Source organism: Onychomys torridus, chromosome 13 (assembly GCF_903995425.1).
Source record: "Onychomys torridus chromosome 13, mOncTor1.1, whole genome shotgun sequence".
Taxonomy (NCBI): domain Eukaryota; kingdom Metazoa; phylum Chordata; class Mammalia; order Rodentia; family Cricetidae; genus Onychomys; species Onychomys torridus.
The window spans coordinates 12,710,586-12,727,171 of NC_050455.1; the positions used below are offsets into that span (position 1 = coordinate 12,710,586).

General features: G+C 36.0%; 1 protein-coding gene across 8 annotated transcripts in view; it reads right to left on the bottom strand.

Moving 5' to 3' along the window:
• Positions 1–16,586, bottom strand: part of Nol4 (nucleolar protein 4) — a 330,500-nt gene that overhangs the window by 83,892 nt on the left and 230,022 nt on the right. For all 8 annotated transcript variants that reach the window (XM_036204832.1, XM_036204831.1, XM_036204834.1 and 5 more), the window contains one exon: positions 398–577. In XM_036204832.1, coding sequence (XP_036060725.1) covers positions 398–577 — 180 coding nt within the window. The remainder of the gene's footprint in view (positions 1–397; positions 578–16,586) is intronic.

Sequence of the window (16,586 nt, forward strand, 5' to 3'; positions counted from 1 at the left end):
TTTAATGATAAATGGGACTGAGACATCGCCACACTGCACAGTGGACTCATCTCTGAGAACCAACAGTTGACTCTTTTGTCATGCACAATTAAGAAAGCAAAAGAAATAACTGATGACAGACAGGCATAACCATGTGAGGGCTAATCTGAGCCCCCTTCAGCCTAGGCAGACATGCATACTCACACAACACAATTCCAGTTCTCAGCACCCACTTGGCTTTAAAATTCCAAACAAAACACAGCAATTCTGGGATCTGCATGTCAAAGAGTGTTTGATATACTTTAACAATCCTTCTGAAAATTAAACAGACTTGGTTCTAGAATATTCACATTGACCAACAAGCAACAGCATGAATGTGAAGTGGTCAGAACATAGCCACATAATGTGGGGGACTCACATTGAAAGCTTTCAGCCTCTCGGCTTCCACACCGTCTGTCTCGTTCACCTTCTCAGAATCCTCATGTTCATCATGGTCATCTTCATCCTCGTCTCCCCTGTTGAGTGACAGATCCTCTGCACCTCGGTCAACACTCTCATTCTTGCCAGAGTCATAGCTGGAGTAGCTGTGTGCCGGAGACTGGAAAGAAAGAACAACATTGGCATTTTTCAATCCTCTGCCTCAACCATCACTTTTATGCTTTACTCTTCATTCCAATAGTTTCTCGAAAATCATGTTTGTGACTTTGTAACTCTAGGTTTATGGCATTTTAAAATTTTGATCAAAGTTTAATAGAAATAGATTTAAGAATTTATTTCTTTCCCTACCCTGGTACATTTCAAGAGTGTCTACAGCAGCACCTAACAGTTCCATCTCTCCACAAAATTCTCATTGAACTTAGTGCTTCAAGAGTAATTACTGTTTCTACTCAATGCTTATATCAATAAAAGGATCAATCTCTAATTAATATACAATGGAAATATTGAGTCATATTGCTGGAAGTAGATATGACCTAGGTGTGTAGCCGGTCTGGTTGTATTCATTTTCTTTGAACACACTGGAAACTGAAGAAAAAGGATACTTAATTAGTTTGCCTAGCAAAGACTTTCAAAGTATTACTGAGAATAGGGGTATTAATTGCATGATACTTTAAAAAAGATTTGTATGCTATCTATGAAATATCTTAAAATATCATTTGATTTGCATATAGTTAAACTTCATTAAGCTTCTTCCTAACTGATACATGTATTGCTTCTATATTTTAGCATCTACAAGGACACAGTAAAGTTAAAGGCAGATGACTAAGTTGATGCACTGCATATTTCAACATAAATAATTAAAAATTTGAAAATTAAATATTTTAAAATTCATTCTCACATATTAACAGTTGATGACCTCTCTAGAGGCCTATTTGTTTGTTCAAGTGCCCGTGCATCTGTATGTAAATGGGAAAATTCTACATCAAGTAAACAGATTTAGATTATTTGTAATTTGGAGATACTTAATTTGGAGATAATATACAATTACATTTTTTTCCCATAGGATCTAGTGATTAATTTGAGAGTTAGTTTGGGAGAAGAACCTGAAAGGAAATCTGTGTGTTTTTATGATAAAGGGCTTAACTAGAAACTAGGTAGCTGGACAACAGGCTGGACCCACTGATACCAGCAGTTACCAAAAGCTACTGAGACACTAAGCAGAGATGCAAGAGAATTTAAAGATAATCATTCTGTAATTGGTTTTCATTACTGACACAAAGATTTCCAGAGATATCAAATACCATAAAACAAATAGTGAACATTTTAAATACATGTCAAAGAAGAAATTAGTGTTTATAATTAGCCTATTGGTTGCCTCTGGATTTACATCTATCCAGTGAGGAGCTTCCATCATCCCAATTCTTCAGATAAAGAAACAGCTTCCCAAAAGCTAAACAAACATGTTTATCTGAGCTCAGTTCTGCCTGAAGCCAGGTCAAGTTTACAGCTCACTACATATTCTCCCCCTCTCTCTTCTCCTCCCCTTCTTTCTGAAGGAATAAAAGAAAACACTTTTGTGTATTGTACATGTTAATATTAAAACAAACAAACAAAAGAGTTCATTCAGAAGCCCTCTTATACCTAAAGAAACAACATATTTTTTCCTAATTCCTTCTAAAGTAGTAGTCTATAATTTAGAAATCCTCAGGAAGAAGTGTTATTACCTGCTATACAACTTCTACAGATATAGTGTAATTAAGTAATTAAATAATTTATTAGTGTTGTATCCACTTCTTTGTTTAGTTGAATAGAGAAAAGAAAGGCCAGTATCATTAATAAAAACAACCAAGTTTTCATACCTAAGGCACAAATATTGACGGGAATTGTAACAAGGCTATTTTTCAACTTTATGGATAATCATAGTTTGGAGTTACTTACATTTTAAGAATAAAATACATTCAAGAGAATAAACAATTAAAGAACAAGTTTTTAAAACAACATGATAGAAACAGAAAAAATAACTTTTGCTTCAATTGCCAAGTTAACTATGAAAATAATGTCTTCCCTCAACAAACCTTTATCCACTAAACAATATTTAATGAGCTTTGATTTTGTGTCAGGCATCATTCTATGTCATGCATATATAACATAATTGAAGGCCATGTAGACTGATGAAGCAGCTTTCTCAATGTTACATGACTGACAAATGAAGTCAGGACATGAACCCAAGCAGAATCTCTGATAATTGATTATCTTTTTTTTCCAAATATTATTTTTATACGGATATTTGTATTTCAATTTTACATATCAGCCAAGGGTTCCCCTGCCCTCCCCTCTCCTGCCCCCATCCTACCTTCCCCCCACCCCCTCCCCCCCATTCCCATCTCTTCCAGGGGCAAAGACTCTGTTGTGCTAGAACTCTCATCCAATAACTGATGTAAGTGGATGCAGAGATCCTCAGCCAGGCCCTGGAGCTCCAGGAGTTCAGTTGGTGAGAAAGAGGAGGGATTGTATGAGCGATAATTGATTATCTTAACTACAGTTTTGTTTATTTTTTCTGACTATGGAATGGCCATTTACTGTTAAAATGTATGTGGGAATCAACTCATGAGGCATTGTGTTTCTCAGTGGCAACTTCTAAAGAGAATACTCCTTGGATGTGACAGGAAGCCCATTCCATCTTTTAATATCTAATGATAAATTTGGTTTAAAATATTAAAGGGAACATACCCTCAGAAAATCTGAGAGACAGATATATGGTATGTGTTTTGTGTAGGTTGGAGTTGTTTAATGTTCTACATTCAAATGATGCAGGGGACTTCATGTGTTGCTTTAGAATCTGCATGACTGAATTTCACAGTAGAACTAACATTAACATATTTATATATGCATGTTTTAAATGGCTTAATTTTGACTGGCAAAATGGTTCAGCAGGTGACAATGCATGCTGCCAAGCCTGATAGCCTGAGTTTGAGTTTCAATATCTACATGTTGGTAGACTAGAATAAGCCTAAGTTGTCTTCTGACTTCCATAAGCATGCTGTGACCCACACATTCACATACACATACACTCACATACATACCCATAGATACACACACACACACACACACACACACACACACACACACACACTAAAGATAAATAAATGTCCTTTTCCCCCTTTTATTTATTTTTTTCAATTAATTTTTTTCATTTATTTTACATACCAACCACAGTTTCCCCTCCCTCCTCTCCTCCTGTTCCCTCACACCTATCTTTGCACCTCAAACTCCCATCAATCTCCCTCCCCATCCACTCCTCCTCTGTCTCCATTCAGAAAGGGGCAGGTCTCCCATGAGCTTAAACAAAGCATGGCACATCAGGTTGAGGCAGGACCAAGCTCCTCCCCCTGCATCAAGGTTGGGTGAGGTAATCCAGCAGAGGAAACAGATTCCTAAAAGCCAGCTAAGCGCTGCAGAGGTAGGTAATGTCTCACTGCTAGAAGCCTCACAGACAGACCAAGCTGTGCAACTGTCACACATGCAGAGGGCCTAGGTTGGTCCCATGCAGACTCCTTAACTGTTGGTCCAGAGTCCATGAGCTCCCATGAGCTGAGGTCAGCTGTCTTTGTGGGTTCCCACCTCATGACCTTGACACTCCCCCCACATCTGCCTCATACAATCCCTCCTTCTTTCTTCATCAGGGCCCCTAAAGCTCGGCCCAGTACTTGCTTGTGGCTCTCTGCATTTGCTTCCATCAGTTACCCGATAAGGGCTCTCTGATGGCAATTAGGGTAGTCACCAATCTGATTACAGGAGATGGTCAGATCAGGCACCCTCTCCACTATTGCTAGGAGTCTTAGCTAGAGTCATCCTTGTGGATTCCTGGGAGTTTCCCTGTCACCAGGTTTCTTCCTAATCCTAAAATGGCCCCCCTCCTATCAAAATATCTTTTTCATTACTTCCCCCCTCTTTCCCACCCCCAAGCCCCAACTGGCCCTGTGCCCAGTCTGCCCAACCTCATGTTCCCAATTCCCCCATCCCACTGCCCCTAGTTTACCCAGGAGAACTCTTCTATTTCTTCTTTCCATGGAAATTCATGTGTCTCTCTTTGTGCTCTCCTTGTTATCTAGCCATTTGGCATCAAAATGTCAAATAATCAAACTAAAAAAATGAGGTACAGGGGCTGGAGAGATGGCTCAGAGGTTGAGAACACTGACTCCTCTTCCAGAGGTCCTGAGTTCTATTCCCAGCCACCACATGGTGGCTCCCAAACATCTATAATGAGATCTGGTGCCCTCTTCTGGTGTGCAGACATACATACAAACAGAATACTGTATACATAATAAATAAATAAATCTTTAAAAAATGAGGTACAGATCTAAACAAATAATTCTGAATAGAAGAACCTCAACTGGCTGAAATACACCTAAAGGATTGTTCAATATTTGTGGTCATCAGGGAAATGCAAATGAAAGGACTCTGAGATACCATCTTACACCTGTCAGAATGGCTAAGATAAAAAACACTGAAGACAGCTTATGTTGGAGAGGATGTGGAGCAAGGGGAACACTCCTACACTGTTGGTGGGAGTCCAAACTTGTACAGCCACTTTGGAAATCAGTATGGCAGTTTCTCAGAAAATTGGGAATCAATCTACCTCAAAACCTAGCTATAGCAGTCTTGGGTATATTCCCAAAGGATGCTCAATCATACTGCAAGGACACTTAATCAACCACGTTCATAGAGGCATTATTCATAATAGCCAGGACCTGGAAATAACCTAAATGGCCCTCAACTGAAGAATGGATAAAGAAAATGTGGTGCATTTGCACAACGGAGTATTATTCAACTATAAGAAACAATGACCTCATGAAATTTGCAGACAAATAGATAGAACTATATAAAAAAATCATCCTGAGTTGAGGTAACCCAAACCCAGAAAGACAAACATAGTATGTACTTAATCATAAGTAGATATTAAGACTAAAATAAATTTCTTAAAACTAAAATCTACAAATTGACTGAATATATAAGGATGGTAATAAGAATACTACATAATTCCAATGTCAATTTCATGTGTCTACTGGGTAATAAGATGGTTGAATATTCAATTAAACATGATGCACCGATATGTCTGTCAAGAGTTTTATGTGTGAGAATAGTATTTGAATTGGTGGACTTGGTAAATTAGATTTTCCTCCCCAGAGTTGGTAGGCATCATTCAATGCTTTAAGGGACAAAATGGACAAATGGAGAAAATTGTGACTGACTGCATGAGTGGAGGCAAACTGAGACTCACTCCATAGGCTTTCCAAGTTATCTGAACTTTAAACTCACACTTAACACTACAGATAGCTTCCCTAGCTGCTTGGCTTTCAGATGAAAGGCTACAGAAACTCTTGGTTTTCATAATTCACTGACTCATATTTCTATCATCCCCCATCTCTCTCTCTTTTTCTCCCTCACTCTCACTGATCTATCTATCTATCTATCTATCTACCATCTATTCCCTTTATGTTTCCCAAATTTTATTGATTTTGTTTCTCTGGAGAACTCTAATACAATGTGTTATCCATGTTATTAATGGTTCTGTTTTGGCTCAGCAAATTGTAGAAAGTAGTAGGAAAGTAATTAATTCCAGGACATTCAGATACTTCTGGTAGGTTAGAATTAACTACAGGAGAGAATGTTAGATTTAAAAACAGAATGAGTTGCAAAAACAAAGAAAAAGACATATGTAAACACTTATCTGGTGTCTGAAACTGCCATAGGCTTTATGGTAGCTCCTGTTTCTTCCTCATCCCCATACCTTTCCCTTTTAGAGAGAGCTTTTATTCCAACAGATGAAACTACTAACATTTCAGGTTCAAGCCTCCCTTCCGAAGGCATGCATTTTCAACTCAGTCTTTACAGGAAGAGAGCTTATCTGAGCATGGCAGTAAGCAGAATCCAGTGGAACTGTGTGGCTCGGGTGATGTCCTTGTAAGATTTCAGCATCAAGTTCCAACTATGCTTCAAATTAAGCCCTACACTCTTCCACTGTGGGACATCACACATACCCCACCTACTCAAACTACTTTTATATCTTGTTTAAACTTGTGTTTTATTAACATGAGTCTAGAGTGGTACAGAGATCAGTCAGTGCAAGGCCAGCTTAACTATAGATTTCACACATAATATTTAAATACTTAGATGGACCTTGCTAAGCAGTTAATAGCATCGTAAGAAACAGGGACAACTGTCCTAGAATCTGTCAGCAAGGTAAAATGATCTGAATGACCTCTTTAATAGGGGACCTTAAAGGGTCAATGCTCCTTTAATTTCTTGTCAGTGATGACTTATTCATGAGATAGTGCAAAGATTACACTAAAATGTAACTGTGCCAACAGCAGAGATGCACTTAAGCAAAATTACTGACTTTAATGAAGGAGTTAAGTTATAAAAATTGGCTTTTTTTCCTGTAGTTTGAATTACTAGCAAGGTGAAGTTACCTGAAGTAATAAAAGACATATTCAATAAGCTTTCAAGGCTTCCCTTTAAATATATAAAGCATAATATATTATAGATGACACTGTGCAATATTTGAAAAATTTTATAATTTATTTGCCTGAATCAAATAATTCAGCTTTTCTACACACACTGTATAAGGCATGCAGTCTTAGCTGTCTGCTATACACAATTGTAATGGGGAAGGAATTACAGTCAGTCAAGATAAAGAAAGCCCAACCTTAAGACCTGAAAACATACAGTAAGTTTAAAGCTTGAATTGTGTCACCTGCTGAAAACAAACTGAATTTCTGAGAGCTCAAAATTCTATTTCTGGAAAAGAAATTCTTGCCTTTTTTTGTGGAGGACCTATCAAATATGGCAAAACTTATTAAATACTCTGTCTAGAAACAGCTTCAATGTTTAAACTGTGAACTCCAATGAAGCCTCCTGAACATGTTAATTCTCATTTTTCTTCAGACCAGACCAAGACATACATGATTCCCTCTACCGTCTTTTCTTCACAGCACCTCACACATATTCTCCTCATATTGGGTCCAAATCTGCTAGGTGCTTCCTTATCCCTACTATTCTACATTGAACAATGAGGGCACGAATAAACTGGACTGACCTCATGCCATAAAAGTCACCACCCATCTTTAAAATAACTCAAAGTATGACAGTCATTTGATTCAGAAACTTGCTTTGCCAGAATAGGGACTTTGTATGATCATTACCTTAGAAACTTTAATTTCAATAATTGTGTTACTACTTCAGAGATAAATATGGCAAGTCTAAATGAAGGCATAAAAATAAAAAAATATATATTAAGAACTACGGTTCAAGAAAAAAAGGCATACCTGGTTTTCTCTAAAGAAAGGTGCTAGTTAAGTGGATGGATGGGGGAAATCTTAGCCCTAGGTAAAGTCCGTTGCTTTTCCCAAAGCATCTAGCTACAGTCAGAAAAGACTTTCTGATCACACATTTGCACTTTTCTTTGGCAAGAAATTCTGCTCTCATAGTACCACCAGGTGTGGACTTTGAAACACCCCCATTGTCTTGGAATTTACTGTTTGCTTCCCCCTGTAGCAAAAGCCCTCTCTCACTGCTCCTCTCTCACTGCTCAAATAGCTGTGACAATATCTACTTCACAGGACTAGGCTGTTTAAAGTATGAAGCACATGGCTAAAAGATAATCTGCATAACAGAAGGTAAATTTACATTACTGTACTTTGCAAAATTGATATGGCTTCAAGGTTTTGCAAACTGTCAGCATTTGTCCAAAGACAACCTTTAACATATGCAATCCAGTTTTCTTTCCCTCTTTTATGAACTCTGTGATCTTAGATGGCTCATTTAACCTCTCAGGTATCACCTTAAAAATTAAGCACAATCAAAACACTATGTTGGACATAATAAATATACACTATTTTGCTTGTCAATTAAAATAATGCAGGCTAATAATAGCACCTACTCAATAGGACTATAATGGGTTATAAATGACTTAATGTTTATGGACAAAAATTACTAGAATATTGTTTCCTAGAGAGAGTAATATTCCAAAAAGTTAAGCTAATGACTAACAAGAGGGCTATACATAATTTATATTATAATACAATATATTAATATGCTAGTATAGTTAATAATGTAAAGATTAGTTTAAAACTTCTCAAACTATTTGAGGAATCAACCAGAACCCAGTTACCATGTCTTTAATGAGGCTACTTTGATGGACATTCCAGAGAGTTCAGAACTCAGGAGCCAGAAGGTATCATATGGAGCCAGCCATACTCCACAATCTTTAGGGAAACATTCCTTGCCTGACAGGCAAAATAGGTGAGTGCATCGAAGCCTTAACTGCTGGCATTTTGACTGCACGATGTGACATCATTTAGTTCACATTTTGTTCATGTTTATTTGAAAGCACCCTAAGTCTTATTTTATGGAAGGAATTGTCAGGAGGCAGTGTTTCAGATCTTCAGGACAGCTTATCAACAATTTATTACTCACATCTGACAGCTCCCTCAACTCTTAGCCTCCTTTTAGTCACTCAAATACTTTTTCTTTGGGCTATCATTTAAAAACCAAGATATTTAGTCTTTCTCAATATTTTTATTTTAGGGATGCACAATGAATGTCATAATGTTGAATGAAGTTAAATACAAACATTTGTATTGTAGCAAGGAACTTAAGTGCATAGATTGGAGATGAACTTCTCATAATAATGTGTCTTTTGTGTATATTGGAAGATGCATGAAATATAGAGACAGGTTATTATGGTGGATTTATGGTCTCCTTAGTCTCTGCAAAGAGATGTCCTTAAGAGCATAGATTCATCTGAAACATCCTACAGCCAGTGGGTATCAAACATTCCCATTCCATAGATGAAGGAATCAGGACAGTGATATGTTGATGAGCAAATAAGCAATGGAATTGTTTGTAAACATTTGGTCAAATGAATAACTTGCCTTCATAGAAAAAGCCAAGTCTAAGAAAAAGCTCTTTTGGATTTATTCTTAAGCCACAATAAAAATAATAAAGAAAATATAGAAAAATAAGTGTAACTGAGATGGAAAATTTTTCTCTATCTTGTATAGATTTATATGTCCTTTGTTAGTTTTGTTCTTAAATATTTGTTGAATTTAATTAAAAAAGAAATATAGCTATTTATCATATTGATATAAAGTATTTTAATATTTTTGGAAAAAATAAAGTGGAATTGTTGTATTTTTTAAGTAGGAGGAGACCTAAACCAAAATACAAATTAAAGGTGCATGGATCATGATTTTCCAAACATCATTTTACTCAAAAACTGAGTTTATAATTAAATAATGTTTATTATTTACATGGTACAGATACCTTACATGTTTAAATAAAACCATTATCTTTCAGCATCCGAAAAAATATTGAATCTACTTTCTCAAGTTTGACTTTTATACAACAGGAAAATTTTTAAAGGAGATCTGTTTTTGTATAACTGAGATCCTATGATGCTCACAACTACAGTGAATCCCATTTCTCTGAAGTAAACTTCCCCACCAAGTTCTCAGGCTACATACACTACATTTTCAATATGTCTCATGTATTGCAAGGGTGCTATTCTATTTCCCCCATAGTTCACATTAAAATCTTACCTCTCTGCTGATGTAATGGTATCGAAAGGTAGAACTTGGCAGGGGCAATTGCTTCATGGGAGTCAAGCTTTGTGAGTGGGATCCATGTCTTTATTTAATAAGATAAAATAAAAGACTCCAGAAAGCTACTCTGCTGCATCTTCCATAAGAGGATGCAGCAAGAACACTGAATTTCTCAGCCAGATCCCCCATGAGATATGGAATCTATTCACAGCCTTCCATTCCACCAGAACTGTTAGAAATTAATGTTGGCTGTGTATAAGCTACTCAGTTCATTATGTTTTTTTATTAAAGCACTCTTAAAGAACAAAAACAGACCACTGCTATTAAAGAACTAAAGGCTAGTTTGCATTCTGTATTTCAACTACAGGGCATTGATCTTCACAACTTGTTTAACAAAGATTAAAATGTATAAAAACTGTTGATCATGACTGTTCTTAGATCATTTTATCCCTGGCTCATAAAAATCTTGTATAACTGTCATATCATCACATGGCTTTAGTTTATATTTTTACTTCATACTAGCATTTTGATCCATTTGAGGTATTTTAACATATTGTTAAAATCTAATTACTCAAATACCTTAAAGAATGGAGAAATAATCTCACAATTTCACTTTTTCATTCTTTTTATTTTTCCTAAAGCAAATAGAAATGTTGAGAGCTAACATGACATTTGCTTTTGAGGAAGTAAATATATATTGAAAAAATATGATGGAAATTTGGCTTTAAGAATATATAATTAAATGTGCATCTATTTTCAATAGATGTAAGTATATACTCATTCTTGAGGGAGTGAAAAACCCAAATTTACTATAAATTCAGATTGCATATGATAAAAAGTTTAGTAATACAAGCTGACTAGTAACACTATGTCCATAAAGAATGTAGAAAATTTTCATTAAATATATCAGACTACAAATTAAAATTAAAACAATAAAACATATGGATAAAATATTTCCAAAACCTTTATGATTTAGGTTAGGTAAAAACTTCTTAGCTAAAATATCATAACTTTATTCTATAACTTAAAAGAAAAAATAGTGATATATTAGATGTTTCTAAAATTTTAAAATTCTGTATTCTAAAAGAAGTTCATAATAAAATTTTAAGAAAAGCCATGGGACAGAAGACATTAATAAAGACAATTCTAGGATACACAGTTTTCTCCAATGGCATGTTACTAGATATCTCAAACATACTTAAAGGCAGTTCCCATGCCCAGAAAGTTGAACACCACAAAATAGGCCCCATTTTTTGTGGGCTTTTTAAAAAATAGTTTTTGTTGTTATTTTCTTTTCCTTTCTTTGTGTGTGTGTGTGTGTGTGTGTGTGTGTGTGTGTGTGTGTGTGTTTTACTGGTTTTTTGTTTGTTCAAACATTTATATTTGAGACAGAGAGAGAACATGAACTATGGCAAGATTTTAACAATTGCCAGCAGATATTTTAAAGTTCATTGGCAAAAGAAGCTACAATGTTGTCAAAAAATCCTTAGTAATTAGTAATATCAAATTAAACTTGTAAGATACCACCACACATTCATAAGTTGGGCCAAAACTGACAAACAAAACTGGCATCACCTGGAGCTAATGAGGATATAGAATCATGGAACTAGTTCACATTTCTAGCAGGAATAGAAGATGATATAGATCCTTTCACATTCAGTGAGGCAGCTCATTGTAAATGCGACATATACTCTTACAGAATTTAAAAAAAAAATCCCCTCATTGAAAAGACAATGAAACATGTCTAAAAAAAACCCTTAATGTTTCCAGTGATTTCATTTATTTATAAATGATCAGTAAACCAATTACACTACCACCATACATGGAACATTAATAATACAAAAAAAATGAACTATTTATACAGGTAAATACATGGATCCATCTCTGTAAGATAGTTTTTTTTCCCCTCCAAATTAAGACATACTCTCTTAGAGGGAGGAAGGAGACTTGCAATCCTCAGCAAATGTAAAAACTTAAAGGGCTGAAGAAGTAAACTCAACTTAGACAGCTCAGGAAGCCCTGAAAGTTGGGAGTTACAGTACTCCTTCCCAAGGTTATATAAGAACAATTCTCTGGAGAGGAGACTTTTAACAGTGGATAGCTCTGCAAGTTGTACAGTAAGGGAGCTCTGAGGAGGCAGCTTTTGTGAGTTGTCAAGTATGCTTGGGTGGGATTTTTGATCATACAGCTCCCTTTGAGGCTCCCAGTTTCTTGTAATTAATTCCTTGCATATGCTCCTGTAGGTATACCCAATTAAACTACTTGATTCACTAATTCAGACTTAGATGGAATTGTTTATTTTGTGTATCATAGTGCTCTATCTGGGATGAACAGACATTTGTTTATGTCTCCAAGTTCTCCAAAATTCTCAAGATCATTGTATCTTGTGAGAGTAGCCTAACACAGTCACTTACCCTGTGACTCAGTTGAGTAGAGAACAAGGATAAAGCAGAATTATGGAGCCAAACTAAGAGATTAGTTATTGTACCTAGGGTTGGAGATGGCATGTGTTACAAAGGGGCATGTCAGGAGAAGTTTGGCCACATGGGCGCCTTCTCCACCTTAATTTACCCATGGTCAGAGAATTCGATGTATATGTCAGACGCATAGAACACTTAGGCACAAGGGTGAGCTTTACTCAGTGTAGCATATTATGCAAACAGATGAAAAGGAATGCCTGGGCTTTGTAAAGGTGAAATGACAATCATTATAATGACATCTGGGAGGGCCAATAAAAACTTTAGAGAACATAGTGGACACCAAAGTTCCATGACCAGTGGGACTGAAAAGAATTCCTTAAATGTCTTCTTCTGTGGATCACAGACCACCAGAGGAAAAAGGATTTTAGTAAGTTTGCACCAAAGAACAGCTCAGGTGGGGAGAGTTCAAGCCAGTCTGGTATCAAAATGTTAAAACCAGAGTTCTGGTTTGATTCATGAAGCCTGAAAAAGCAGACATGTCTTACCAAAGCTATCCATTTTGTATTTTTCATACTGAAACTCCTCAAGAATAAAGAAAAAGCTCTTTACATTTCTCACTCTTTTTTGAGGTGGTAAAGTTCACAGGAAGGATGGATTATTTACTTATCATATAGAGATTTGGGTTTTCAAATCTAAACATAAGGTTCAAATATTGTTTATGAAATAGATAGTATCTCATTTAGTGGGGTCTTGAATCCAATTAGACAGCTCTTAGTTACTACCAAGATCTAAGTGCCTGGTACTATGAACCTAGCCAATTGCTCATGGCAGGAGAGGCCAGGAACCCTGGAAGACAATCCATTACTGCCACTTTCTGAAACCATTATATTCTTATACCACAGATAAGTATAGTTCTCGCCACTCATCTAAGAAGCTTGTCTTTGCTACAGACAGAGAACATTACAGGAAGCCACAACTGTTCAAAGTGCAGAGAATGATGAACCACAGTCATAGATCCCAGGCCAAATGGATACCTATGCAACACAATGTGTATTCCTAAGAAGCAGATTGAGATGATTTATTTAAAATACCAGAACTAGGAGATTTACTTTGAGATAGTATCTTCTATTTGTGTCAAGAAAGCTATAACCATAAAATCTCTACCATGTGGTCACCTAAACAAGACTTGTCTAATAACAGCATTTGACATGACAATGTAAATGGAGAATTTTAACAAGGCCACAGCCATAGATGAACTCCTGGAAAATCAGTCTTTTCTTTGAGGGGGTTGAGTCTCTCATAGGTTATCCAACCCCAGGTGGTCAACCCTAAGTGAATTCATCAGATTATCAGATTATGTATACATACACACACACACACACACACACACACACACACACACACACACACATATATGTATATATATATATATGCATATACATGTGACAAGCATAATTAAGAAGTCAATAATTTGAGAGGAAGACAGGGGACATGGAAGAGTTGGAGGTGGTCAAAATGATTATGTAAATACGGTACTATTTGTGTATAAATTCTCAAAAAATTAAATATGAATGTAATAGAATAAGAGTGAATAATAACAACAAAAATATTAAGTAGACTTCATTGTGGTTTTCTGGTTAAACATATTGTTGTTGAAAGGGTATAATTGATTATTTTTAAGGAAAAGGTCCCTATTTGCTAGCATAGTAAAACTGACATATAAAGTAGTATATCCCTGCCCTTCTTGACTTGCACAGCTACCACTAGACCTTTCTTTGCATCTACCCCAGAACTCCAATGACTCCACAGGGCGGTTGAGAGCTCCTGAGTTTTAGAGGGTGCCTGAAGCTGGAAACATTTAAGTGAAAGAAGATGCCTGAGATTTGATCACTTCTTGATCACTTTAGGGAAAGTAAACTCATTGGAGGAAAGGTCCAAACATATAAAGAAGCCATGATAACTTCACAGAAGCTTGTCCGTGTGGAGCAGATCTTCTTTCATAGGCACTGTGATCACAGACATCAGATTTACTGTAAGTAGTGAAATGAAAGAAGCATTCTTTGGTAATTACAGAATGTGAAGCCAATGAAGAAGTACAATGATGTAGACTATGTTCTAGTCCAAGTTAATAATCTGGATTCATGTACCACTCACAACCACATAGCTGTACATAGCATGGGGAAGGAAAACAAGACAATCATGGCACATGGTACATAAACCTTAGCTAATGAAACTGTACCAAAGAATAAAGAGCAAAACTACCTGTGGTGTTGCAGGTCTGTAACCCCAGTAAATCTAGGGGATTGCTATGAATTCAATGCTAGCCTATGCTGCATAGCAAGTACCAGACCATTTCATACTACATAACAATACCTTTCCTCACAATAAACAAACAAAAACCCCAACCAAACAGAAAGTTCAAAAATCTATACAGTTCATGACACCAAACAAAATTTTGAAAATTCTACCATAATTTCTTGAAACAAATGTTTAAAATCAATAGTAAATTACCCAGAATTAAGACTAAACACTAACTGGTAACAGTGATGGAATGTGCTGCAAGATATCATTGCATCTTAGTGAGATGAAGGATGCCATGGTTTAACTGGCAAGGAAAACAGAAATTTATAGCTTACAATGTCTTTATTTTCAAAGTTTAAAAATTTGTGTGTATGTGTCCACATGAATGTGTTTGTATGTCTGTGTCTCTGTGTGAGTGTGTGATTGCATGTCACATGTATGTTGAGGCCAAAGAGAGCATCAGATCCCTAGAGCTGAAGTCATAGGTGGTTTTGAACAACCAGATGTGGATGCTAGGAACCAAACTTATGTCCACTGGAAGAGTAATAAGTTCTCTTAACCACTGAGCCATCTATCCAGTCTCCATGCACAATGTCTTTAAACTGGAAAGTGAAGATATTTTGCCATCGACCAGCCAGTAGGTAACATAATTCCAACTCATGTCAATGGGAACTCATGTAGTTACATTATCACATCAGAAAGGAGTGGGTTTTGTAACTAGTGAATGACAACAAGAGCTACCAGGGTATCCACTTAAGCTCATTATAGTATTTACTTTTAGTGGAACGCAAATGGTTTGTGGTATCCTTTTCTCAGAAAAAAAAATAAGTTTTTCGAGACAGGGTTTTCCTGTGTAGCTTTGTGCCTTTCCTGGAACTCACTTGGTAGCCCAAGCTAGCCTCGAACTCACAGAGATCCGTCTGGCTCAGCCTCCCGAGTGCTGGGATTAAAGGCGTGCGCCACCACCGCCCGGCTCTGAGCATATTTTAAAAGTTGAAGCAAGACCATTAACAAACTCCAGGCAAATTTCTTGGGGAATTTCTAAGACAGTACAATAATTCAACATTAATAATAAAAGCCATTAGAATAGTACATGCTACACGTAAGTACTATATGTGTTTAATAAATAAACTGAAAATAATTGCTGTTATTATTTTAATAACATGCTACCAAAGAGGCTCAGTAATGGTATATGAAGCATCATCCAGAATGTCCAATAAGCTTTGTCACTATGTTAGTGTCCTTGCTTCCCCACTTAGGATACTAGATCAGAATTAAAATGTGTTAGTGCGGTTACAAAGTGCTTATTCAGGACTTATAATGTAGCAGATACTATGTATGGACTGGAGACAAATTTGCAAACTAAAATGGGAGATTATAGTTCTTTGAAAGAATGTCTTTACTAGGGAAGAGATACAAATAACTAGCCACGTTTTCATATGAATCATGAAAGAAAGCAAGAATAATATCAGGACAGAGATGGGAATTTGAATGATGTCACTAAATATTAAAATCAAAACTATGTAACAATAAATTCCTTTTGAGAATAAAGTGGGTTTGTTTTCATACCTTACATTTTTTTTAGTCCTTTTCTACTTTATTATTTCAAATTCACAATCACAATAAAGCTCAAAAAAGTCCAATTTTTACACAGGAAAAATGTACAACTGCCCCCCCCCCCAGTTCTTCAGTAATTTTTTTTTCAGTTTTTTAAATTACAAAGTAATAAAAAGTTTTGCTCTTTAATTAAAAAAAAGAAAGGGAAAAAGAGGTAAATTAATTAGGAAATACACACACTGAGAAAACAAACAAAAATAAAATTAAATTAAAAAAAAACAGGTGT